The sequence below is a fragment of the Pecten maximus genome, chromosome 18 (assembly GCF_902652985.1).
Source record: "Pecten maximus chromosome 18, xPecMax1.1, whole genome shotgun sequence".
Taxonomy (NCBI): Eukaryota; Metazoa; Mollusca; class Bivalvia; order Pectinida; family Pectinidae; genus Pecten; species Pecten maximus.
In genome coordinates, this window is record NC_047032.1 from 20,762,152 (window position 1) to 20,789,941 (window position 27,790).

Here is a 27,790-nt window from a genome sequence, read left to right on the forward strand (position 1 = left end):
GACCGTTTTGGGCCCCACCCCATCCCACCCTTACCACGACAGACAAAAGGCTATTAGAATAGGTCACTAGAGACTTTGTCTCAGGTGACCTAAAAAATGTGAACACAACTGGACTCATAAACAATGGGAAAAACAGAACTAACACTAAATTTTGCTAGGTTACACAACACTCGACATTGTGGAAATATTTAATCTTGTTTTGGTCCCAACCGCTGTCATACCTGACAGATCAATAAGACACAACAGGGATTGGTTAACATAGAAATAAAATAATGCATTTTCAGGCAGACAAATTAAGAGGAAAAATGTAACAAAAAATACATTGTTGTTGTGAGAATTGTTGTTTGTACAAAAGAGAAACATGTTAACAGTACCCAGATGTTATACAACTCTCCATCCATCGACAGATTTGTCTCTCACCATCTAAATCACTTTCTCCCAATTAAACTGTACCAGATTTCTTTCTCTCAATTAAACTGTACAAAATTTCTCCATCAACAATGCATGCACTTACCTTCTGAACTGGAAGTATGTAAGTATCACAATAGACAAATGACGAAAAGTCAATATATTAATTTTCTACATAATTCCTCCACATTTCAAACAATGTTTGGTTGGCACAGCGACACATTTCTATTATATGTCTAAATGAGGGCCTGAAAGTTTCACATTAATCAAATAAGTATGAATTTTATGAAACCTATTTTGACAAATGCTACTGCTATGTAGTGTAAATGCTTTAAGATGGGGCAAGGACTACCTTTAGGAGTAACACACCATGTGCTTCTCTTTATAAACAAGGAGCCTCAGTGAAGACTTGGTAGGAAAATCACATTAAGGTCATGAGAAATATTACCTTTTATACCATGAGGATGTGACATAGAAGTCTCGAACTAATTCTCCAAGTGTGAAATTCGTGTCCAATCAACTATCTTACCTTGGGGTCGAGATTCTTTGTTCTAATATACTTCACATGGTGATCTCGTGGTTACAAGGGATAGGACTAATAAAATCTAACATGTGGACAGGGATATCTCAACCCGAGTGTAAGAGTTTGACCAGTCAGCATGAGACTTGCCGAGTGCTGGCCAGCCAAACTCTTACACGAGGGTTGAGATATCCTTGTTCGCATAATAGACCCTACTCCAACAATGTTAGAGGTTTTACACAGCGAGATACTTTTGACAGGTGCTGTGTAACCTGTCGCAGTCAGCAAAATCATATCCGATAGAAAAAGAGCCAACCAGCGGCCTCTTATGTTATAGGAGTAAATAGACCCATGTTTGATTTTTTTTTCACATACTTGCAAGCAAATGTTAGTTTTGATTGATGAAAGTTTTTTATCGCACCATCTACAATGCTCCTTGGAATGTGCGCCTAATTGATGACGTCATTATTTACGACATGGTTACTCAACGTAAAATGATGACGTTATGTTATTGTGAATGTCATATAGAGCGTGCTGTTTTTACCCCCCTGTATGAGAATGATTTATCTTTTCCCCAGCAACCGCCGGATAACCATGTGAAGTATGTGAAAAAAAGATTTCTCACATACTTCACAGGGTTATCCATCGGTTGCCAGGGAAAAGATAAATCGATCTTACACAGGGTGGGTAAAGACAGCTGGCACAAGCTATATGACGCTGCTCACAATAACGTAACGTCATCATTTTACATAGAGTAACGTAAATGATGACTTCATTAATTCTGACGCATATATTCCAAGGAGCATTGAAGATGGCGCGATGAAAAACTTTCAAAACTTAAAAATAATCAATCATGGGTCTGTTCCGACCGGCCAAACCCTTACACTCGGGTTGAGATATCCATGTCCACGGAACAGACCCATGTTAGATTCTATTAATCTTACAATGTTTAGGGAAAGACAGCTGGCACGTTCTATGACACATGCTGCTTACAATAGAGTGTGGCGTTATCATTTTATGTCGCATAACCAAGACGCATCATGTCCTCAATTTCTTAACACATTTCCTCGAACATTTGTGATGGCACAATGAATAAGTTTCACAACACTTCACATTTGTTGCCGTTTTTAAGTATGTGAGAAAAGCATGGGGCTGTTCCATAGATGGGACAGACCCATGTACAATTATGTTAGTCACACCCTCAAGATAGTGGAAGATTCAATTAATCTTGTGATAATTCCCTTTGACCTCTATATCATAATCTGACAAAATACAGTCGACTGTATGTTATTCACATTCAAGTTTGTGTCACAATTTTTGAGATTGCAAATGAAATATAAATCATTTCTTGACAACTACTGCTCGACTCTTATTTCCTGAACACTGTCAACAACATGGAGAAATGTTCATGTTGTCTCCCCTTCAAATTGCCATTGTTTACCAGGAAGATCACAAATACAAAAGAAATTGAGCAAATACTAGAATAAACCTTTACCGAATTACAATGTATATAAAATAACAGGGAATACCAACAATAAAACAAAACTGTAATGCTAATTTAAAATCAATTAAACAAGGCAAAATACAAACAAAAAATGTCGGTACTAATGAGGTACCGTATAAAGTAAACTACGTAAGTCCAAACCCTGTTCCCTCCGTGTTCTTATTGCTGACATAGTCTGTTAATTTCAGAAGGCATTAAAAGAGGAAATTTTTAATGTTATTTTGTTTTGATTTTATTTTGTGCCCTGGTACATTATAACAATGCTATAAAAATGATGTAAAAACTCATTAGTATAATTTTGTTCACAATCTCAAAAAGTAAAACCCAAACTATGTGAGACATACTTTGGTGTAAAACTTCTCTCTCACTCCTTGACCCTCATTCATCAGATGATATTAGTAGATACATATACATATATATATATGTTACTGTAAACGTGGTTATTTTCGCGGGGGGTTAATTTCGCGATTTCAATATGTAAACTATACGCGTTGGGGTAATTTTTGCGATCGATCCTTTCTTTTCGTTTGTAGTTCGAGATTATGCAACTTGATATCAAAATAATATGCGTGGGGGGGGGGGGGGGAATTTCGCTATCAAAAGGACTCTGTGTACTTAGCGTAAATTTCCCCCTCGTAAAAATGTCCATATTTACAGTATGTATCTCCCTAGACACATAACAAATCAATATCTCAGTTATACACAACAAATGACTGTGAGAGTTCAGTAACTTACTGTAAATCACTTAGATTTCGTGAATAATTTACATTTTGTGCACTTTCATCTTCAGACATATTCGCGATTACAAAATTTTGGGAACACTGATCTAGAAATGTCTTTAAAAATTCATGAATGATGAGCTATTAGGGTCATTGACTCTGGAAGACTCGTGTAATGGCGACTGGAATTGGCCATCATACAAGTGACATTTTCATAAGAATAATCACAATTGAATTTCTTCAAATATAAACGCGAAAATAAATCCCATGCAAAGTACAAGTGATTTACAGTAGTCTTGATTTTCTCATACTATTTTATAAATATAACACTCGGACTAAACACTGCCAACTTACTCTTTCTTTTGAGGGATTTCTTATGTAATACACTTAGAGAAAAAAAATAGCTTTCTGATAAAACATAAATCTCTATCAGTGACTGGAGTAATAAAAAAAAAGGAAAAAAAAGAAAAGGAAAACATCAGCTACAAATACATGTATAATGTACACATTATAGCTGTTATCTGATTCTCAGCACTCTTTACACTTAATTCAATTATGATTGCACTAAATTACACTGTATATGAACCAGTCATATAGCAAATAATGTGGGAGTACTTATTCATCATTGCTGTATTCTGCAATGAGATCCAATAGGATCTTGACCCTCACCATTTAATAATCTTTATCAGTCCATTGAAAGACTGAACTTTTCTCTTCTTTTCCTTTCTTTCCCTCCTCTTCCTTTTAATCATTTGATAACATGGGGTACCAAAATATAAAGTCTAAGAACGAATCTACATGTACAAAGAATTTTCTAAAATATATCAATTACAAATTTCAACTGTCAAAATTCAAGATGGCTGCCTGTCGGCCATTTTGTTTTCTTGCTCAAACTCAAACAAGGGACCAAGGGAAACCTACAGATCAGACTCAATATAAAATAGGCACAACTAGGGACCAAGGGAAACCTACATATGAAGTTTGAGAAATATAATAATATAAATAATAGTAAGAGATAACAATGATTGTTTACAGATGGATGGCGGACCACAGATGTAGGGTGATTTGAATCATCTGATAATGGTCAGCTAAAAATATGGTAATGCACTAACATTTGAGAGCAACAATATCAGAACATCACAGTTAAAATACATATTGTCAAATCCATTAATTTTACCTCGGTATATATAGTAGCTAATGACAGTGTGTAATCCATCTACTGGTTTCTTCAATAATTTCCGAAAGTATTGGTAGTAGTATTATGATGTAATGTAACCCTGTACATAAGGTAGATTATTCCAATCTGCAACCTATTAATAAATTTCAGACAGATCTGTCTATCTTTCACTACATTCTGATCTGGTTCCAATTTTACATGTTGAACCGTTCTCTTTCGTGAAATCTGTACATCGTAAATGCTCTACTTTGTGGACATGGTGTGTCTCTCACACACACACATCACGTTGTCCTGTTTCCAACACAGCTATCATAGAGCCATCCTGACTACCCAGCAAGGGTCCCCGACAACCTGTGTCATACCTTCTGTACGGGGCGATAATGTAAAGTCAGATCTCCTGTTTGTTTCCAATAGAAATGCTTCACAGTTCGTAAGTCCATGTTAGAATCAAGAATCTGAAAATCATAAGAAAGGAAAGGATTTTTAGATTTCATAATGCTTTTATTGAGGTATAGTTGTTTTATAAGAAAAAAAATCACCATAATAGCAAAAAGAAAGCAAAACTAAACTGCTTTTTTTCTTCTTATTTTTGTCAAATGGTTCCAACGTGCTGAATTTATCATTACCAAATCTCAAACAGTTCAACCAATATCTGGGTCACTGCTTACAGCAGAACGCTTTAACAATTGTAATTACAAATTGACAGACAGACTGATTGTACATAATCATGATGTTCTTTGATTTTTGTTGTCACAATAAAAAGAGTAATTTGATGTGACCAGATATCCAAACAACAAGTAATTCCTGGATTTGATGCTTTATCTTACAACACAGTTTAACATTATTCAACCTTACTGGTGACCAGGGGAATGGGTTTATAGAACTCCTGTTTTACCTGTTCAATCTGACTACAGACCCAGACTATGGAAATTTGTATACCTGTTCGTTGCATATGAGCTCGACTTTCTCCTCTGCCACAGATGATAGATCAGGCTCCTCCTTTTCAACTGGCTCTGCTCGCTCCCCACCAGTACTATTGGTTTGAGACCCATTTTCTGAACCTTGACCCAACACTTTTTCATACACATGCTCAATTACTTTTCTCACTTGGATCATATCACTGGCTGATAGTCGATCTCTGAGGAAACAAACGGTAACCATAAGTATTTCTGTAACATTCACTGTGATGAGTTTGTGAGTTTGTCCTTCAACAACATACCTTTTACTTGTGATTATCCAATTAGTCTACTCATAGAAAGGGGAGGTAATTCTGACTTAAACAGTTGACATTGTATTTAAAGATTGAATCTAATTTTAAATCCTCTTCCCACAGGGAAGAATACACATACATATATATGGACCATGGGCTAGAAAGCGGCCAAGCCTCTGTGGTTCTTTGTAATATTCTCAGGAATTAAAGTTTACATATCAATAATGCTTACTGACTAATTGAGCACCTGAAAATAAACTAAAAGCGCTAATGCTTAACATGGACTTTGTCATTTGTCAGTTTTTTTTCTATATATACACATAGTAATATTTATCGTGTTTTCCAATCTTTTAACTTTTATATATATATATACCAAAAGCTACATAAATTTCCTTTAGAGTCCTGAGCTAAATATACTTCCAAAAGTATTTTATAATCCAATAGCTTTATGTCCAACTGTAATAGTTGAGAAATAATTCAAGGTCACAGTAACCTGATATAAGTGCACTATACTCACAGCCTCTGGGTGATACATAATGTCGCAAGACTCATAAAGATATCTTCAATGGTTCAAAAGTTACGGCCTGGACAAGATTGTATTATGAAGAGGCAGAACTGTTTCCTTTTTTTTTCTCGAAGGCAAGACATAATTACATCATATTTAATGATTGATAAAAGGAATTCCTCAATTCTTTACAAAAAAAAGTTTGGTTCATGTTGGAACTGGCATTTTCCTCCAGAAGCCTAAAGGGCTTGTATTGGTGTTTAAATGAGATAATTGTATTGTATTGTTGTTGTACAGCCCACTAAGTCCCTTGTTAACACACAAATGAGTACTTACTTCTTAATCGTTTTGATCCCTGTACTTGGGTGTGGTTGTAAGAAGAATGGAATTTTGTTTGATTTCGGTGCATTTCTCTGGAAAAAAAATCCAATGAATTGTAATTGTATTTGTGGGCCCAGTCACCTCTTCTAATGCTAAAATTTAAAGTGCTGCCGAAATATGGCTTCATTCACATATGACTTTACAGTTCAAAATATTCCTCAACCATGCCAGGTGAGAGTAAATAGTTCCTATTTAATAAACAGAAAGATAGTATAAAACACTTAAATAGTTCCTATTTAATATACAAAAATATAGTATAAAACACTTCAATAGTTCCTATTTATATACAAAAATATAGTATAAAACACTTCAATAGTTCCTATTTATATACAAAAAAATAGTATAAAACACTTCAATAGTTCCTATTTATATACAAAAAAATAGTATAAAACACTTCAATAGTTCCTATTTAATATACAAAAATATAGTATAAAACACTTCAATAGTTCCTATTTAATATACAAAAATATAGTATAAAACACTTCAATAGTTCCTATTTAATATACAAAAATATAGTATAAAACACTTCAATAGTTCCTATTTAATATACAGAAATATAGTATAAAACACTTCATAAGTAAGTAAGCTTACATGTACAATAACATCAACCACCCATGATGGCACAGTTTCGTTCAGTAGCATCTGTTCTGTCTCCCCTGCAGCGTCTCGACACAGCAGTCGGAACAATGTCCTACCTCCAATCTCACTAAAACACAACATACCATTATTAATAAAATATAAATGGTCAATATAAATAGGGATACGGTTGAACTTTCCTAAACCAATCAGACTCGATATATGCTTACAACAAAGTAAGTTAAAATGCAAGATTTCGGCTCATTTGTTTAATATCCTTTAAAAATGTTCAGGTATTGAACAAGTTTTCTGTCATAATATGTAATAAGTTTCATTTAAAGTCAAGTTCATTGACTTAAGTTTATTTACTTTCCACAGTTTAGTTATTATACAAATTAGAAATTATTGGGTATTTTTGGGAATAAATTGCTTATCACAGGGTATTAGCCCTGATGATGTAGCAAAGTTGCTACATTGTGAGGCCATGACAGGAGTAACTATCTGGCTTTCTTCCACTTTAGTAACAAATAGTTACTGTTTGACTCCTATATCTCTATCATGGCCTCATGATGAAGCAGCTATCCATGGTAGATTTAAATAATGAACAGTGGTTTCCATGCTGTTATAGTCAATATGACAGCAAAATGTATGGTGGGCAAATGCAGCATGGGAACATTTACCCATCGTCTTGCTGCCATAGTGACTATAACAACAATAAAACCACAGTTCATGACTTCATGACAATGGCTTACCATTTTCGTCAATTGTGAAAACTGAACCAACAAAAACAAGAGGCCCATGGGGCTTGTATCGCTCACCTGGTTGGATTTGACCAAATGTCAAAATAATGTTCATGTTCAATTTGTTAATACATTATACAAAAATGTACTCTCTGAAAGACCATATGGATTATTTTTACAACATAATGGTGTTTAAAGAAACTAAGTCCCTTAGGGTGGGGAAAACCCTTTGGCCTATGTTTACATAAGAATTGTGTTTATCCCTTAATGCCCAGCGTTACTATACATAGTTATGGGATTGAGGGTCACAGTAACCATTTATGCAAAATCTGTTCCCCCATCACCACGGATGTTTCTGACCAAATTGGGTTCAAATCCATTTAAAACTCAAATCTCTATTTCCCCTATTTGGCCCCTCCCTTCAGGCCCCTTGGGGGTCAGAGTCAATATTTATATAAACTCTCTTTCCCCCTTCCCCTAAGAATATTCCAGACCAAATTTGGTTCAAATCCATTCATAACTTTATGAATAATAGCGATTTAAAGGATAAACCCCTATTTCCCTATTTGGCCCCGCCCATCAGGCCCCTGAGGGTACAGAGTAAAAATGTATCCAAACTCGGTTCCCCTTCTCCTAAGGATGCTCTTGACCAAATTTGGTTAAAATCCATTTAAAACTTTATGGCAAATAGCAATTTAAAGACTAATCTCTATTTCCCCTATTTGGCCCCGCCCCTCAGGCCCCTCAATGTTTACACAAACTCTTTCCCCCCTTCCTCTCTCGATGTTCCTGATAAAATTTAGTTAAAATCCATTCGTAACTTAATAATTAATAGCGATTTAAAGGATTAACCCCTATTTCCCCTATTTGGCCCCGCCCCTCAGGCCCCTGGGGGTTCAGAGTAAAATTTATACAAACTCTGTTCACCTTCTGCCAAGAATGTTCCTGACCAAATTTGGTTCAAATTCATTACTAACTTTATGACTAGTAGCGATTTAAAGGAGTTACCCTATTTCCCCTATTTGGCCCCGCCCCTCAGGCCCCTAGGGGTTCAGAGTAAAAAATTATACAAACTCTGTTCCCCTTCTGCCAAGGATGTTCCTGACCAAATTTGGTTCAAATTCATTCATAACTTTATGACTAGTAGCGATTTAAAGGAGTAACCCTATTTCCCCTATTTGGCCCCGCCCCTCAGGCCCCTGGGGGTTCAGAGTAAAAATTTATACAAACTCTGTTCACCTTCTGCCAAGAATGTTCCTGACCAAATTTGGTTCAAATTCATTACTAACTTTATGACTAGTAGCGATTTAAAGGAGTTACCCTATTTCCCCTATTTGGCCCCGCCCCTCAGGTCCCTAGGGGTTCAGAGTTAGAATTTATACAAACACTGTTCCCCTTCTGCAAAGGATGTTCCTGACCAAATTTGGTTCAAATTCATTCATAACTTTATGACTAGTAGCGATTTAAAGGAGTAACCCTATTTTCCCTATTTGGCCCCGCCCCTCAGGTCCCTAGGGGTTCAGAGTAAACATTTATACAAACTCTGTTCCTCTTGTCCCAAGGATGTTACTGACCAAATTTGGTTCAAATTCATTCATAACTTTATGACTAGTAGCGATTTAAAGGAGTAACCCTATTTTCCCTATTTGTCCCCGCCCCTCAGGCCCCTGGGGGTTCAGAGTAAACATTTATACAAACTCTGTTCCCCTTCCCCCAAGGATGTTACTGACCAAATTTGGTTCAAATTCATTCATAACTTTATGACTAGTAGCAATTTAAAGGAGTAACCCTATTTTCCCTATTTGGCCCCGCCCCTCAGGCCCCTGGGGGTTCAGAGTAAAAATTTATACAAACTCTGTTCACCTTCTGCCAAGGATGTACCTGACCAAATTTGGTTCAAATTCATTCATAACTTTATGACTAGTAGCGATTTAAAGGATTAACCCTATTTCCCCTATTTGGCCCCGCCCCTCAGGCCCCTGGGGGTTCAGAGTAAAACTGTATACAAACTCTGTTCCCCTTCCCCCAAGGATGTTCCTGACCAAATTTGGTGAAAATCCATTCAGTACTTTAGGACTAGTAGCAATTTAAAGAAAAAGTTGACGGACGCCGGACGCCGGACGACGGACGCTGCACCATGGCATAAGCTCACCGGCCCTTCGGGCCAGGTGAGCTAAAAATACTGCCTTATTTTAATGATATATGACCCAGTTAATAGTCTGAGGCACTGGGTGTTATAGGCGTATGGTGGCAAACTGCTTCTTAGTATTGTACCAATGGAAAAATACAGATCAAATGTAAATATAGCCAGATAGTTACTGACCAGCTCCTGACATGGCCTTTTTCCCCTTAGTGTTATATGAATTATCCACGAAGTACCCACTAAAAAGCATAATTCCATTCGATATGCAAAATTATTTCTGAAACTTACCAGAATATGACAGGAGTATGACCAGGAACCTGGAACAATGGTGTAGACTGGCTCTTCTCCATAATACCATTCATACCTTCTGTCAGGGGACAAAAAAATAACTTATAATTACTGACCGTTCATACCTTCTGTCAGGGGACAAAAAAATAACTTACTGACCGTTCATACCTTCTGTCAGGGGACAAAAAAATAACTTACTGACCGTTCATACCTTCTGTCAGGGGACAAAAAATAACTTACTGACCGTTCATACCTTCTGTCAGGGGACAAAAAAATAACTTACTGACCGTTCATACCTTCTGTCAGGGGACAAAAAAATAACTTACTGACCGTTCATACCTTCTGTCAGGGGACAAAAAAATAACTTACTGACCGTTCATACCTTCTGTCAGGGGACAAAAAAATAACTTACTGACCGCAGTGACCGTTCATACCTTCTGTCAGGGGACAAAAAAATAATTTACTGACCGTTCATACCTTCTGTCAGGGGACAAAAAAATAACTTACTGACCGTTCATACCTTCTGTCAGGGGACAAAAAAATAACTTACTGACCGTTCATACCTTCTGTCAGAGGACAAAAAAATAACTTACTGACCGCAGTGACCGTTCATACCTTCTGTCAGGGGACAAAAAAATAACTTACTGACCGTTCATACCTTCTGTCAGGGGACAAAAAAATAACTTACTGACCGTTCATACCTTCTGTCAGGGGACAAAAAAATAACTTACTGACCGTTCATACCTTCTGTCAGGGGACAAACAAATAACTTACTGACCATTCATACCTTCTGTCAGGGGACAAAAAATAACTTACTGACCGTTCATACCTTCTGTCAGGGGACAAAAAAATAACTTACTGACCGTTCATACCTTCTGTCAGGGGACAAAAAAATAACTTACTGACCGCAGTGACCGTTCATACCTTCTGTCAGGGGACAAAAAAATAATTTACTGACCGTTCATACCTTCTGTCAGGGGACAAAAAAATAACTTACTGACCGTTCATACCTTCTGTCAGGGGACAAAAAAATAACTTACTGACCGTTCATACCTTCTGTCAGGGGACAAAAAAATAACTTACTGACCGTTCATACCTTCTGTCAGGGGACAAAAAAATAACTTACTGACCGTTCATACCTTCTGTCAGGGGACAAAAAAATAACTTACTGACCGCAGTGACCGTTCATACCTTCTGTCAGGGGACAAAAAAATAACTTACTGACCGTTCATACCTTCTGTCAGGGGACAAAAAAATAACTTACTGACCGTTCATACCTTCTGTCAGGGGACAAAAAAATAACTTACTGACCGTTCATACCTTCTGTCAGGGGACAAAAAAATAACTTACTGACCGCAGTGACCGTTCATACCTTCTGTCAGGGGACAAAAAAATAACTTACTGACCGTTCATACCTTCTGTCAGGGGACAAAAAAATAACTTACTGACCGTTTATACCTTTTGTCAGGGGACAAAAATATGTAACTTACGGACTGAGATACTGTGATACTAATGGAATTCTGTCTTCAATCATCAACATAAATAAGAATAAATACAATTACACTTCATACACAGACATAATCTACATTTCATCATCTAACGCTTGAAATGAAATGTATTAATGTATTATGTAATGTGAAGGGCATTAGAGTAATTTTGCAAGTTATAATAGTGCACTTTACAAGATATTTTTACTGTTGTTTACTTTTTATCAACACTATTTATCAACACAAATACTGAATTTTCAGTGATAATTCTGGATAATTAATGCTAAGGGCAATTTCAGAATTTTTGAAAGCAGATGGGATTTCTTCAATAGAGCACATTCCTTCGGGGAATGTGAATGGGATTTTTAGGGGGTAAATGCGTTTAAATCCCTAAATCTCGCCTGAGAGTGATACCTGTTCACCGTCACTTTTGAAAAGAGTTGGCAGCTAGAATTTGAATTATCATCATGAAATCAAATTAATATTCTTCTCTTTTGTAACAGTAATTATATGTGTCCATGATTCTGACTCCATACTGCTGAAATAGGAGTCTTTCATGTGATCACAGGTTTGAACAATGAACATCAAGATATCAGATTACAAATCATCATACAAATAAAAAAAGAAGTTTGTAATTTTTATATGAGCTAAATTAGGATATCATAGAAGGGACATAACTCCAGGAAAATCCTCAGATATGAATCCAAACCCTCAGGTAAGTCATCTAGACCATGATCCATCAGGATTTGTTGAGGAAGTAATAGGTGTTATTCTGGAGAAACTTTTCATATGAACTAGAAATGGAATGCATAACGACCTTGACCTTACAGATTGGTACTTTTCATGTTCAGGAAGTCCTGGCTGAGAGAGACCTGGCTGAGAGAGTAAAGTAGTAGTATTTGGCAAAAACTTCTGTCCAAAGAAGATTTTAACAAACCTGACAGCCTGTTATCCCAGCATAACTACAGGCTAATTATCAAGATTTGTAGCCTCTATGTTATAAGAAGATGTTGTTAAATGTTAATGCCAGACAACAAACCCCTGTGTACTGTGTAGGCTCAGTTGGTCTCCATTGATGCCAGTGATATAATAAACAGTCAACAACACTTACCCTGGTTTTCATAAACATGTGTCTTTGGCCAATGTTCTAACAGTGCCTGTAGGAGTTCCTGGCCAATATTTACTGAAACAAATACCAACAGAACATGTAAACTCCAGACAATATATAGTCAAGCTTAAGCTTGCAATCGTATAAGGAAAATTTTTTTAGTTACATATTTTCCAATTCAGATCTATACGATTTTTTATTGCATTCAATTAACGCTCATCCCTAAAACTTATCACAGGATACCAATAGTTTGAGAGTTTACAATGATATGATATAAACTTTATCTATTTTACAACAATTGCGAAACAAGTTATATCAACTTATATTAATCACACTTGTTGCCCGGCCCAGGTGGAAGCAAGGGGTGCCAAACTAGAGAAAACCCATGTGGTCAAGCAGATGCCCCCACACATTTTCCCAATTGGGAAATCGAACCCTGGCTGCCTAGGATAAAGACAAGAAAGTTTACTGAGCCCCTAACATGTCAGTCTAACCCAAATCGTACAAATGTATACCTGGTACCTACATTTTGGATCTGTTCCTTCGGGGGTCAGGCCTGCCCCTAACTCCCTCGAAGACATCCAAGCAGCGAAGCAGTCTGATTCATCTAAATGTATGGTGAGCAACTACAAAAGAGGATTGGAGACCCTGTTAAAACACTTATTCAGAGCAGTAGTGGTGTTTACATTAAAACCAAAGACTTAATAAACTGCTGATATATTGTACCAGTAAAGTAACACTTTGAATTCAAAATCATAAAGGATTCACCAAATAACTAAGCAGGTTTTTTCTTTAATTTTTAAACTTAGACATATGTATAGGGTAGATGGTATACAGTCATATATATAGGGTAGATGGTATACAGACATATAAAGGGTAGATGGTATACAGACATATATAGGGTAGATGGTATACAGACATATATATAGGGTAGATGGTATACAGACATGTGTATAGGGTAGATGGTATACAGACATATATATAGGGTAGATGGTATACAGACATGTGTATAGGGTAGATGGTATACAGTCATATATATAGGGTAGATGGTATACAGACATATAAAGGGTAGATGGTATACAGACATATAAAGGGTAGATGGTATACAGACATATATATAGGGTAGATGGTATACAGACATATATATAGGGTAGATGGTATACAGACATATATATAGGGTAGATGGTATACAGACATATATATAGGGTAGATGGTATACAGACATATATATAGGGTAGATGGTATACAGACATATATATAGGGTAGATGGTATACAGACATATATATAGGGTAGATGGTATACAGACATATATATAGGGTAGATGGTATACAGACATGTGTATAGGGTAGATGGTATACAGACATGTGTATAGGGTAGATGGTATACAGACATGTGTATAGGGTAGATGGTATACAGACATATATAGGGTAGATGGTATACAGACATATATAGGGTAGATGGTATACAGACATGTGTATAGGGTAGATGGTATACAGACATATATATATAGGGTAGATGGTATACAGACATATATAGGGTAGATGGTATACAGACATATGTTTTGTGTAGACGACATACAAAGACTAAGGTATGTACTATGTTTATCAGGAAGTATAAATACAAGCTGTATTGCTGGCCAGAACAGGTGTGGTATACATACCCCAGTCTTTAAATCAACAGAAAACCAGTTGGGAACAAACACTGTTTTGAATCTTTTCTTTATTTCTTCCTCAAAATCCACTTTTCCAAGTTCTTCTGTTTTTCGTGCCTACAACAGCAATACCAGTAGTCTATGTAGTCCACATCTCAGTTGTTAACACGTATCAGTGACGCAAATTCAAGGAAAGTTAAGCTTTTTAAAAAAGCTTCACTTGGTAAGCTTTCCTGGATACACAGGTCATAATTTGTTTACTGGGTTTATTTTGAATATCCAGAGTCATTTTGAGGTGGAGTCTCCTTCATAGTAGTAGTTGGTGGCTACCTCACTGAACAACATACGGGCGGCCCATCACATGCCTCCAGAGCCTTGTCCAAAGGACACAACAATGACAGCACTGACCAGCCAGTTCTCAGTTTCCCATGAAACACAAACCACCAAAGGTAGGGAGCGACGAACCATGTATTGGTTCCTGTGCCACTTGTAATTACTTCAAAATCAAACTTAACCCTTTTTCTTTACCACAGCATTGAGAATTAATGAAGTCTAATAGAGCATCAACACAAATTGTGGGGTACCGGTATAACATACATTTTTAATGCCTTCACTTACTTATTTGACCATGTCTGGTTTAGATCATCACAACCTTTCCCTGGTGTGAACTGACGTTTGAATAAGGTGATCCAATTTGGAGGGGTGAAACACTGAAGAAAATCTGAGGTTGACAGGGTTTGATTTCACCCTGTCTATGACCCATTCCCAGAGATAAATTGTAATTTTTGCCAAACTCTACAATCTAGAGGCAAAATTAAATTCCATAAAATACTATGAACTGTTAAAACTAGATGAGTTAACAGACAATTATTTCCTTCTATGCTATTATGACAACAATACCTGCAGATTAGATTTGTAGCATCACAAGTGATGAAGACAAACTAAGTATTACACTTTTGAATTGTATTTGAAAGAATTTTTCCAACATTGATAGGTATGAAGATGTCTGGATCATAAAATAATATTAGACTTAAGCTTTTTCAAATCATGTGTAACTTCTTACGCTGTTATCTGTGATTGGCTAGTAAGTGAAAATTTAAGGCAATTTTAGACTTGTTTCATGACCATAGAGCCAGGTGAGCAATAAATATCAATCTTACCGTTAATACATCCCAGAGAGCCACATTATTTTCTGTATCTTTGGTCAATATGTGGCGCTTGTCATTTAAAACAAAATATTGCCGTATGCTTGGTCCCCCTGTCGGTCAAGAAAGACATCATTATTTAGTTTCTTAAATACATATTTATTAGGATCTATATTTCCTCAAAACAAGAGGCCCAAAGGGCCTTAACGGTCACCTGAGATTTGAAATATTTCGGCCAACTAAATTGACCCTTTTTGGCCCCACCCATCAGTCCTAATGGGGTCAGTCTATGAAGAGTATTTGATTCTAACAAATAGTTGCTAAGAAGATTTTGGAAATTTCAGTCAATTTGACCCTTTTTGGCCCCGCCCACCAGCCCCTGGGGGTCAACCAGGGCCAACATGTACATAACATCAAACTGTAATTAAATGCTGATAATTTGAATCAAGTTAGAATGAATTCCAATAGAAATCAAACAAATAATAGTCAAAAATGTGATTTCCCTATATAAACTATAGTAAAGTTTACCCCCTCCCCAGGGGCAAACGTGAGACCCCAGGGTCATGAAATTCACAATTTTGGTAAAGCACCTTAAGACCCTTCCATCTATAAAGAGTATTTGATTCTACCATATCTGAGAGTAGAGAAGAAGATTTTTGAAATTTCAGTCAATTTGACCCTTTTTGGCCCCACCCACAAGCCCCTGGGGGTCAACCAGGGCCAACATGTACATACCATCAAACTGCCATCCCATGCTGATAATTTGAACCAAGTTAGAATGAATTCCAATAGAAATCAAACAAATAATAGTCAAAAATGTGATTTCCCTATATAAACTATAGTAAAGTTTACCCCCTCCCCAGGGGCAAACGTGAGACCCCAGGGTCATGAAATTCACAATTTTGGTAAAGCACCTTAAGACCCTTCCATCTATGAAGAGTATTTGATTCTACCTCATCTGAGAGTAGAGAAGAAGATTTTTGAAATTTTAGTCAATTTGACCCTTTTTGGCCCCGCCTCCCAGCTCCTGGGGGTCAATTAGGGCCAACATGTACATAACATCAAACTGTCATCCCATGCTGATAATTTGATACAAGTTAGAATGAATTCCAATACAAATTCCAACAAATAATAGTCAAAAATGTGATTTCCCTATATAAACTATAGTAAAGTTTACCCCCTCCCCAGGGGCAAACGTGAGACCCCAGGGTCATGAAATTCACAATTTTGGTAAAGCACCTTAAGACCCTTCCATCTATGAAGAGTATTTGATTCTACCTCATCTGAGAGTAGAGAAGAAGATTTTTGAAGTTTTAGTCAATTTGACCCTTTTTGGCCCCACCCCTCAGGCCCCTGGGGGGTGGGGACCATATAATTCACAATTTTGGTTGACCTTCAGCCATAGAAACTTTCTGCCAAATTTCATTGAATTTTGTTAAGTGGTTTTGGAGAAGAAGTCGAAAATGTAAAAAGTTTACGGACGCACGCCGCACGCCGCACGCCGCACGACGCACGACGGACGACGACGGACAAAAGGCGATTAGAATAGGTCACTTGAGACTTCGTCTCAGGTGACCTAAAAATGTTGCCTGTTTTAATTAAAATAACTACATAATATATTATGAAAAAACATATAAGACTTTCTTTTATATTGAATATTGAAAAAATTCATGTTGAAAGTTGGTATGTAATAATAAGTTGGTGGAAAACAATCTTAGAGATCTCTTTATTTACAATTATAACAGTGTTATCAAACCAATGTGAGGTATTTCTAAATCCATTTATGAAACCTGAAAGTCATTTCCTTGAAAACTGAACAGTACATTTTTCAAATAAATATCGTAGATCCCATGACTTTGAAAACTACATGAAACGATACACACCTCTATTGCAGCAAAAATTAACCAACACATAACCATAAGAATTTTCCATCTACATCATATATAGTTACTGTTTATCATGATATAAAAATCTCATCTTACCAACCTTCAACTTTCGAACAACAGTGTTAAGTTGTGAGTCTTCTGTATGTACATCTTAGCTGAGCACTCAAATATCAGGTTGCAGAAATGTTTATATCAAGTAAATTTGAGAAAGGTTTCCTTACATTAAAATTCCTGAACTAATTACTGGCATGATGTTTTATATGATTTTACCTTTTACTGAAGCTGACAGATGAGGGGACACAGGGGGAGCTCAACCCAGGAGGGAAGATTCTTAATTTTTTAGTTTTTTTTTTCATTTGGATGTAAAATCACAGATTTGGAGAGCAGTAGATAGCTGACCATAAATAGATGACTGGTCAGAATTTGCTAGCCTATGGTTATGGTCAGTTTTAGAGGACTACGCTGTCTATGGTAACAGACAAGATATATTACCTTTAATCGTGAAATCTGGCTGTGTATACATAGGCGTGAGGCCCTCGTTGTCGTACCCGCCTGATAGTCTGGTGCTGATTTTCTGTAGTGGCTACAATGGATCAATAAGCAGATTTATAACACCATTTTTTATTATCTATTATTGCTGTGAATGCTCAAGCTTTACACATGTGAAATACTGTATACCCCAGACTTTTTTGCCTTGAGCAGCACAGAACATATTCGCCTCGTTTTAAAGTCACCCTAAATTGATTTGAAGAAATGTCCTTTTTCCTGTTTGTAGAACCAATATTCCATTCAGAATTCTGGATACAGATGCACTCGGAACACTCAGGATTTACAGAGTTCCCCAAATGTCTTTTCAATACATAAGTAGAGCAGTGAATGTAATCAGGTGTGAAATAAAGAATGTTTACCTGTGATCAATTTTTAGCCTCTTTTGATTCAAATAGTATTGGGTATATACATGGGTCATTGGGTGATTTCAAGCAAACACAAGGAATTGTAATTTCACTATGCCCTGATTAATCATTGACCAGTGTTTTCTCTTGTTCTCTTGTACATGAATGGCATGAATTTTAACTAGATTTTAACTAGATTTTAACTAGACATCGGAGTTACAAGATGTCCATTTTAAAGTTCCTCCCTAAAACAACGTACCTGTAGAAATGAAATATTTTAATTAACACAGAAAAAAACGGCTTATCAAAAGGCAAACAATGAGATTTACTAAACAGTTTTTAATAGTGGTGAGGAAAAGAGAAAAAGAGGATAATACCATAATTACACCCCTGAAATTCGTGAAAAATTACAGGACTATTTAAAAAATTTAAGGATCACGGGTGGAATTGTGTCTAAATTAAAAATTAAAATTAAATGGTGGCAAAAATTATCAGGTATACATTATTTAGGATGGCTAACTAATAACCCCACTCCCAATCCAACCTGATTCCCACTCAAACCAAACCTGTACACTTGTTGATCAGGACAAAATTGGACACAACTGCAGATCAAAACAGTAAACATAGGTGTACAAGTTCAGTGTGCAGACAAACTGATTCCAGGTCACCCTCTAACTTTGTTGTGGGCAGTATGTTATTGGTCTTAAGGCAGTATCTATAAGTGGTGAGAATTACAGAACTGATGTGCTAATTCATCGCGGTGTTAAATATTTAAAATTTGGCAACAAACATTAAATTTGATTGCACTAAGTTGTATTGTGGGAGAGGAGTAAGAGAATGTAGATTAATTTGTTTTAATTTCTGTCTAATAATTTCCCTAATAATCCCTCTTTAAATGATAGTGTAACCTATCCATAACCTCTTGTCCTGGATTATAGCACGTACACACTTACTCTTCAGTGAAAAACCACAGAGTGACCTTTGATGTGCCAGATAGACAGGTCTCACACAGGTCATCAAATAAATTTCATCATTGAATATATGTTTTTAATAACAGCAATATCCTTACCCAACATTTAATACAGGAATCTGTCGTGGCTATCCACAGAGCTGGCTGATCGGTATGTGTTAACTCAAGCTGTAACAGAAAAACAACATGTTATATGGACCCAAACAAAAATGGCAGAAACGATTGAAAGATCAGGAAATATCCTAGTAGGTTTAAGGTTTCTATAGACCATGCTTTACTTATAGCAATGTCACTATCCCGGCAATGTCACTATCCCAGCAATGTCACTATCCCGGCAATGTCACTATCCCGGCAATGTCACTATCCCGGCAATGTCACTATCCCAGCAATGTCACTATCCCGGCAATGTCACTACCCAGCAATGTCACTATCCCAGCAATGTCACTATCCCGGCAATGTCACTATCCCGGCAATGTCACTATCCCGGCAATGTCACTATCCCGGCAATGTCACTATCCCAGCAATGTCACTATCCCTGCAATGTCACTATCCCGGCAATGTCACTATCCCGGCAATGTCACTATCCCGGCAATGTCACTATCCCTGCAATGTCACTATCCCTGGCAATGTCACTATCCCGGCAATGTCACTATCCCAGCAATGTCACTATCCCAGTGTACGGTGAAATTATAGACTGGTGACATCTCACCGTTCATCTTGATTGTTACATAACAACTATGAAAGTACTATGTAAAGACATCATCAAGTGTTTGATGGTCATTATAGACGATATATAATTCAATGCCTCTACTAGTGATCAAACCTCGGACCTCTGTTTTACTCATCTTACACTCAACCAGTTGAATCATGTCTAGACAAGGTATATTTTGCATATTTTCTTCCAGGGTTACATATTTTTTATTACATACATAAGATCTTGTCCTAGCCTTTCCAGTATTAAAGTGTGATGTTACCGAGAGTAACTCTAAGGATGATTCCCAGTCCCTACGTTGGCGCTAATGTAACAGAGATCGAAAATCAATTTCTGTAAGCAGGTCAGTAACTGACCGATGCCCCACACAAATGCCTTTCACCAAGCTAACAAGCACTACCTGCCATAGGCCTAAGTGAAACTAACAAGATAATTAGCGGCTCCATACGGGGTTATCAAGACATATTCTCCAAAATCGGGAGAATACCCTATGTTTTACCTATACGATCGGGAGACGGGGCAGGGAGTCTGAAATCGGGAAATGTCTGACTGAATCGGGAAAGTTGGCAAGTATGCAAATACATGTATACTGAATTCAGTATATCAACTTTTCTTCATTTCTTACCTTTAATATAGGGGCAGTTTCTTCACAAACAAGGCCTCTATAATCTGGGTTTCGTACATCTGTAGCCCAAACTCGTCTATCTCGACCCGCAGAATATACCACTGAGAAGTTCTCATTTGTCTGAAATACAATATATCAAATAAATGCAATATGAACTTTCATATTTGGTACTGAACTTTACTGGTTTGATTTTAGGGCTTAAACACATATTGTAAGGCTATTTCACATCTCTCATTTCCACATCTATTCCAAGTAATTTCATGTCATTTCTAGATAACCAATAAATTTAGTTTTTGAAAAAAAAATTCGGAAGAAATTTTAGAAAATTGCAACCCCGTGCCACCAAAACAACACACAAATTAACATTTAAGGTTTTCATTGCTAAATCTCTTATTCAGTAATTATTTTGCACACTCTATCAAATCCTCCAAGTTCTCCTACCTGTAAAGCCCACACACCCTCATCATGAACTCTGAAAGTCGCCACACACCGCTGTTGTCCAAGGGACCAGAGACGAATTGTTCCATCAGAGCTACCAGACAGACACTAAAATCAAAACAAAGCTTAGTGGATTCTTACAAAACAATTTTTTTATACCCCTATGAAATTAAGATATATTGACATCAAAGCTAATAATTGATTTTTGAAACTATTTCAAATTTAAAACATGCTTTATGTAAAAAAATTCTTATTTGATAAGGGATTCTTTTGAAGGAATCAATACACAACATCAATGATCGTATTGTGACATCACGTTTTTTAAGCGTCATTTACATTTTTTCTCTCATAGAGGCATAAAAAGAAAACTCAACCAATCAGAATGCTGCATTCTGCAAACAAACGATAGAAAATCAATTATTTGTTTGTGAAAGTAACGTCATGAATTTGTGGGGAAAAAACATACCGTATATGACCTAACACTTGTATTAGGGTGCCTGCCCTAATAAGGGCCCCCCTACCTTTTTTCAAAGAAAAAAAATCTTTGACAGAGTGTCAAAATGGTGTTCAAAAGTAATAATCCATGTGAAATGTTTTGCTATTTTGTGTTCAATTTTCTTCATCAAATCAAACCGCTGGAACAGAAGTTTTTGTTACATTTTGTCAATTAATACAGATGAGAGTGCAAAGTGCACCCGAAACTAAACACACATACAAATTATATATATATAACTTACCATCTTTATTTAAAGATAAAGTAAAAGACTTAAATAATTCATGTTGTTAACTAAATGTTGTTCAGAACAGAAAGCTAGAAAAAGACATTGTAAATAAATTATTAGGTCAATGAAAATGATGTCTGATATGATCTGGGAAATCACCTGTGTCTATAAATAGAACACAATAGAATTAAATTTGAATATAAATGGTGGAACACATGTTTTCCTTTCTAAAGAACAGCTGGCATGGTTTACAAGTTTACAGGAATAATCAAGTGGTGTTTAAGCTTAATATATGATAATGAATAGATATCTTCATCTGGAATATTATTTTTATGACTGAATATTTTACTGTTTCCACAGCATTGGGTATTCTGCTAAATAAAACTTCAGAATAATGTATCTTAATAAGGGCACCCCCACTGTCAATTGCCAACGCCCTGCACGCTTATTAACATATACATGTATAGTGATTTCCTCACTCTAACTAATGATGTAATAATTAATACCTGCTCACAAGAGCAGATAACCCTGCATTACGAAAAGACAGAGTATAACATGTTGAAATAAATGTTATTCAATGAAGTATGATTTGTTCACTTTTTAATTGCCATTGATAATCTAAGTAGACAAAAAATCATATTCATATCAATTATAGTCCTAATGAATAGTTATCACTGGTACAGAACATTAAACTCAGTGATGAATTTAACATAGAAACAAACCTGAGTGCCATCCCTGTTTAACACCAGAGCCTTGACATTGTCCGTATGACCTTTCAATTTCATTAATTTCTGACAGGTCCGGGGATCCCAAACACGAAGCACCTTCTCTGTCGACCCTGACACAATGACAGTTCCTGGTGGATTCATTGCCAAACTGTATATTGAGTCCTTGTTCCCATTTAAACTAGATGCTGAAATGAAAATGAAACCTTCATAACTACAGTCAATAGTAAGAAAACATCACAAGCAATCTAATTTGCTCTTCTTCCACAAACAATGATCTGAACTAATCATGAAAATGATAAAACCACTTATAATACATGTACACTGAACAGAATCGTCTATATAATATTGATTAAACATTTGCCTGTAAGTTGATGATTCACAAAAAAGCTATAAAGGATTTTTTTTTGTTTGAATGTGTGAGATAAAGATTATCTTACAGTATAGGAGTGGCTACATAACATGGAATTGATTTAAAATATCAAATGTGTTTAATAAATTTCATAATGAATAGCAATGCTTGTAACATTCTGTTAATCAGAGAGCTCGTTTTTATGAGAACATAGTTTTAACAAACTTTCCAATCTGTTCCTATGTAAGACAGGCAAGTTTTAAATGCAGAATGTTTGTTTTTCTTCAGAGACAATATGTGACATCATAAATAATGGGCATTTTTGACATCACAATACCGTGACAACCATATGACACAGTATAACACACAAGTTATTTGATATAAGAAAATATAACATTCTTTTAACTGAATAAATGCTTTTCAATTTTAGCATCATTTAATTTATTGACATTTAACCAATTTTGTATCAATTGTCTTTCTATCATAATAAAAATATCTACCGATGGTTTTTAATGAGTAATTTTCATGTGAATATACCACAGAGACCGTGTTGTACCTACTTGTTACAGTGTTGTTACTAGCGGTCAACGCTGTGAGGGTATTGACGTCCCAGAGAAAAATTGACCGATCAAGTCCAGCCGATGCCACTTGCTCTTTCTCCTTGGCATATGCCAGAGCTTTCACATAATCCTGTATGATAACAAGACATACAACATATATACAATAACTGAAACTGGGCCACGCTTAGATTCTTCAGAAAAACAATTCATTTCACCTCAAACATACTTACGCAATTTAACTTTTTTAAATACATTTTTTGTTTATATTTACCCTTACCTAATTATTCTTCAAAGAAACAAACAGTAAATGGTTTTTCTGTGCTATTTACGAGAATATACAACCTTCACCATTAATATGTAAATGACATTCCGCTTATCACAATATTCTACTTTCAAGAGAAATTATTAATAATAACTGGAATATCTATATTTATTTTCATTACACACATACTGGGTAGAATTCAAATCGCAATTTTGTTTAAAACAAAACTTTTATCGCAATTTATGAAAATTCTGTGACTGGAAATAGACAAAGTATTACTTTGAGAGTATCATAAATATGCAGACATCTAATTAAACAGATGATATAAATTGACTGACATATATGTACCTTGTGTGTCCTTAGAGTTGACATACAGAAACCTTTGTGGGCATTCCAAACTTTGACTGTTGTGTCACTGGATGCAGAAATCACTGGAAATATATTTATAAATTGCAGGTAATAATTCAAAATAAGTTACATTTCAAAAGGGGAAACAAATTTACTGTCAGCTGTGGATTCCATGCAGTTTTGTTTTATGATTTTTAACAATTTTAATAATCAATGTGTATACAGTAACAGGTAATGAGGTTTCTAGACAAGATGGTTTATAAGCTGTACTAGTGTACCAAGGCCAACAGGGTCTTTATGTGCTGATACAGAACACGTAGACTACTCGTTGACTACTTTGTAATTACAGGAATTTCTCTAGCTGGTTTTGGATATGGGGCCTTTTTGTCTCATTTTGGGAAGAAAATTGGTGAATTGTACTTGGTTCTCAATTTAAAACAACAATGACACAAGCATATATATATATAGCTCTAAAGGAAATAAAGAGAAGTATAGCTGCATACATAAGGTTAACACCTTATCAAAGATTTGATACGAAATGAAGTGAATTATGTTTATCAAACTTACATGTTCGTCCTCCACAACACAGCACAATGTCATTGACCCAGTCTGTGTGATGTTCCATAGACAAAACATAGGGGTCCTACAATTTTAAATGATATTCTTATCAAGCATCATAAAAATATGCATTAAAGTAGGGTTTGAGATACAACTTATATGATTTTTTAAAAACTAAATAAGTTATAAAACTGCACTCTATTTATATAATAAGATTATGTTAGTTCAACAAAAGACACTGACTCACATGTTCTGCATAACATGGTTAATATTTGTGTCGTTTCCATTATATTGATGTCACAGCTAGAAAGTTGTTGTGAACATATAGATATAAAGTTTACGTCAATGCAGACTGAAAAAATTTGGAAAAATACCTTATTTGCACGTGTGTTCCATATCCTGATAATGGAATCACGCCCAGCAGTGTAAAGTCTGTTAAATATGGGGTCAAACTGCAGGGCATTGACCCCTGACCTGTGATGACGTTCCACCTCATCTCGAATTACAAAAGACACCTGCACACAAATTAAAATGTTTCTTCACTAGTCAAGAAACATGGAGTTCACAAGTTAGAACAACATATCAGCTAAAGACTTATCAATGATAATCTTCATAACTGTACAAGTGTTAGAAATTAAAACTGCTTCAGAATTCATGACTAATCATTCCTCCAAATCTTAATTACATCTTAATTACTGTCTGATTATTATGATCGATTGAATATGTTATTACAGTTAACGATGCTGTATCAGGTATTGCAATGGTAACACTATAAGATCATAGCATTAATACAGTTGTCTATTATCTTATGTGTCATCAGAGAATTCTATGGAGGAAGTATGGGGAGACCCAGCCCACCTATTCTGTAGAGTTCAAGTGTTTATGGGATTTATTTGCTGATCATATACCGGGTTTCCTGCCAAGTGCTGCCAGTTCCTTGCTATCACAAGGAGGCAAAAACAAACATACTGCATGCAGCCTCCCAAACACAGTGACACTTAACATATATGCCTCTTGGACACAGGGGAGGCCATACTAAAATTATCATAGCAGTTGATATGACGTTAAACAATATTAACTAAAGCAAACCTTTTTCAATCAACAAAAATGTTTATTTATGAATGTATAGGGAAAATTCTCAAAAATAATAACGGGGTCTGTTTCCAAATTAGTCCCACAATGCAACAGGCGGGTTATCAGTCAACAACAACAATGACAGATTCTGCCAAAAAAAAATGTAAAAGGGACTGGAAGCAGCAAAACCTCAGGACTTCCTTAGGAAAAGAATTGATTCGTTGGAACTAAGCAAGTGAAGAAAAGGGAATAGACTTGAATTCCAATTTTGCCTGGCATCTATTGGATTGCTGGTTAGCTTTTTTCGTATTCCGCATATATTGTCAACTTTAACCGATCTGATTTTTATCAACGGTCTGTTGTATTGATATTGCTATATTTTAAAACAAGTATTTCGTTGTATGTTTGCTTATATTGATCAGTTATCAGGGAATAGACTTGAATTCCAATTTTGCTGGACATCTATTGGATTGCTGGTTAGACTTTTTTCGTATTCCTCAAACATTGTCAACTTTAACCGATCTGATTTTTATCGACGGTCTGTTGTATTGACATTTCTATATTTTAAAATAAGTATTTAGTTGTATGTTTGTTTATATTGATCAGTTATTACGAGAATATTTTGCTAATATGTTCAAATTGAAAGCATCAATAGGCAAGTTCACTTATACTCGATATGTAAACAACGGTCATGTGTGTAGTTTATGTGTAGTCAGTGTGAACGTACTCCTATAACATAAGAGGCTGCTGGTCGGCCTTTTTTTATCGGATATGATTTTGCCGATTGCGACACCTGTCAAAAGTATCTCGCCGTGTAAAACCTCTAACATTGCTGGAGTAAGTGTGAACGTTGTTGTAGCCTCGTTCTCGGCAAGTTATTTTATACACTGATGTCGCAACGATTCCCCAGGTCAAGCATCCAGTCCAATGGTCATTTTAATGTTAGGAGAGCGTGAATGAGCATCTGAGATTACCATTAATATGTGGGTTAACTAGAATTTTAGGTTATTTGGTAGTATATGGCTTTAATCCTCAGTTAACCGGTCAACACTAGATAGGGCAATGTACTTTTTCTACTTCTGCCAGATGATAGACCTATCTCAACATACCGAGAGTCGTGTCAATACAATTCGGAACTTTGTTATCTGCATGGCAAGGAGATAAGAGTTCTATTATTTTTTTGGAAGGGAAGAGATATTGGATTTAAATGTCTCTACTAGTTTACTACAGCTTCTTACGCATTTAAGTACACATTAAAATATGACATAATCTCAACAACCTGGCAAATACCTTACAAAATAACACTAAAGCAGTGAAACAACGAATGAACTCTTAAAATGTAATGCTCGTCGTCCTTATAATCCTAGACTTCCACTCGAAGACAGCATCCGACCAGGTCATTTCTCAGTCATTAGAACATGAATTGTAACAAATAATGTCATTTTAAGGCAATAAGCACTTTAACAGTATTGCTCATATAAGAATTATTGGCGTCATAAATTATATATGCAATATACCTGAACTTTTTTCTTCCCCTGTCCACCGGAGGATCGGTGGTGTGAGGCCATGTTGTGTATTTTGATGTGACGTCATCAGTTTTTGTGTCATTAGATTCTACAAAATAATATTTCGATGAGAGCAATATTATTTTTTTGTACCAGAATTTAATCTTAAGCAATGTAAAAATTAGATGAAATAATGTTTCAAATGTCATTATATAGGTTTGCACGTAAAGATGGAATTAAAATATATAACACGAGTTATCTCCCGTAGAACATTGTTAAAACGCGGGAAAATCCATATCATTAGACAGGACAAGGATTTTTTTAACCAAGCCCCTTTAAATCTAATTCTATCGACTTTCTGAAGCCTTATTTTACCAAAATTACAACTAAGGTCGCATAGGCTTAATTTTACAAATGTAGCCTAACTGAACTGGGCTGAGAACCCTTTTACTTCACACATCACTTATACTTTTCCCACAATAATTTTACGTCAGCTGAAAGGCCATACACCTAAGGTCGTCATAGCGGACGTAAAGCCCGTTAAATACATAAATACTAGTCTGAGCGCCGGTGGCCAGGTAGAACGCAGCTCAAATG

The 27,790-nt window shown here is 35.9% G+C and overlaps 1 protein-coding gene and 1 long non-coding RNA gene across 2 annotated transcripts; both read right to left on the minus strand.

Moving 5' to 3' along the window:
* Positions 1–149: 149 nt before the first annotated feature.
* Positions 150–27,271, minus strand: LOC117316122 (WD repeat-containing protein 48-like). Its single transcript, XM_033870623.1, has 19 exons — positions 27,206–27,271; positions 24,989–25,129; positions 24,624–24,699; positions 24,057–24,139; positions 23,447–23,576; positions 22,532–22,722; positions 21,091–21,195; positions 20,650–20,769; positions 19,412–19,480; positions 17,942–18,032; positions 15,579–15,676; positions 14,428–14,535; positions 13,293–13,392; positions 12,770–12,841; positions 10,172–10,250; positions 7,016–7,130; positions 6,380–6,456; positions 5,268–5,466; positions 150–4,783 (listed from the first exon to the last, which is right to left on the minus strand). Exons 1-19 carry the CDS (start codon positions 27,254–27,256, stop codon positions 4,685–4,687), a joined length of 2,004 nt encoding a protein of 667 aa, XP_033726514.1. The 5' UTR covers positions 27,257–27,271; the 3' UTR covers positions 150–4,684.
* Positions 11,134–11,697, minus strand: LOC117316123. Its single transcript, XR_004529823.1, has 3 exons — positions 11,544–11,697; positions 11,363–11,491; positions 11,134–11,310 (listed from the first exon to the last, which is right to left on the minus strand). It is a non-coding gene; the product is annotated as an uncharacterized LOC117316123 (long non-coding RNA).
* Positions 27,272–27,790: the final 519 nt, after the last annotated feature.

Bases quoted from the DNA above. Each gene is read 5' to 3' on its own strand.
- LOC117316122 (XM_033870623.1), bottom strand. From the start codon at position 27,256: ATGGCCTCACACCACCGATCCTCCGGTGGACAGGGGAAGAAAAAAGTT. The intron at 19,481-20,649 runs GTAAGAAATGAA...TTTCTGTTACAG, and splicing joins AAACTGCCCCTATATTAAAG to CTTGAGTTAACACATACCGA. The intron at 4,784-5,267 runs GTATACAAATTT...TATGATTTTCAG, and splicing joins AGCTCATATGCAACGAACAG to ATTCTTGATTCTAACATGGA.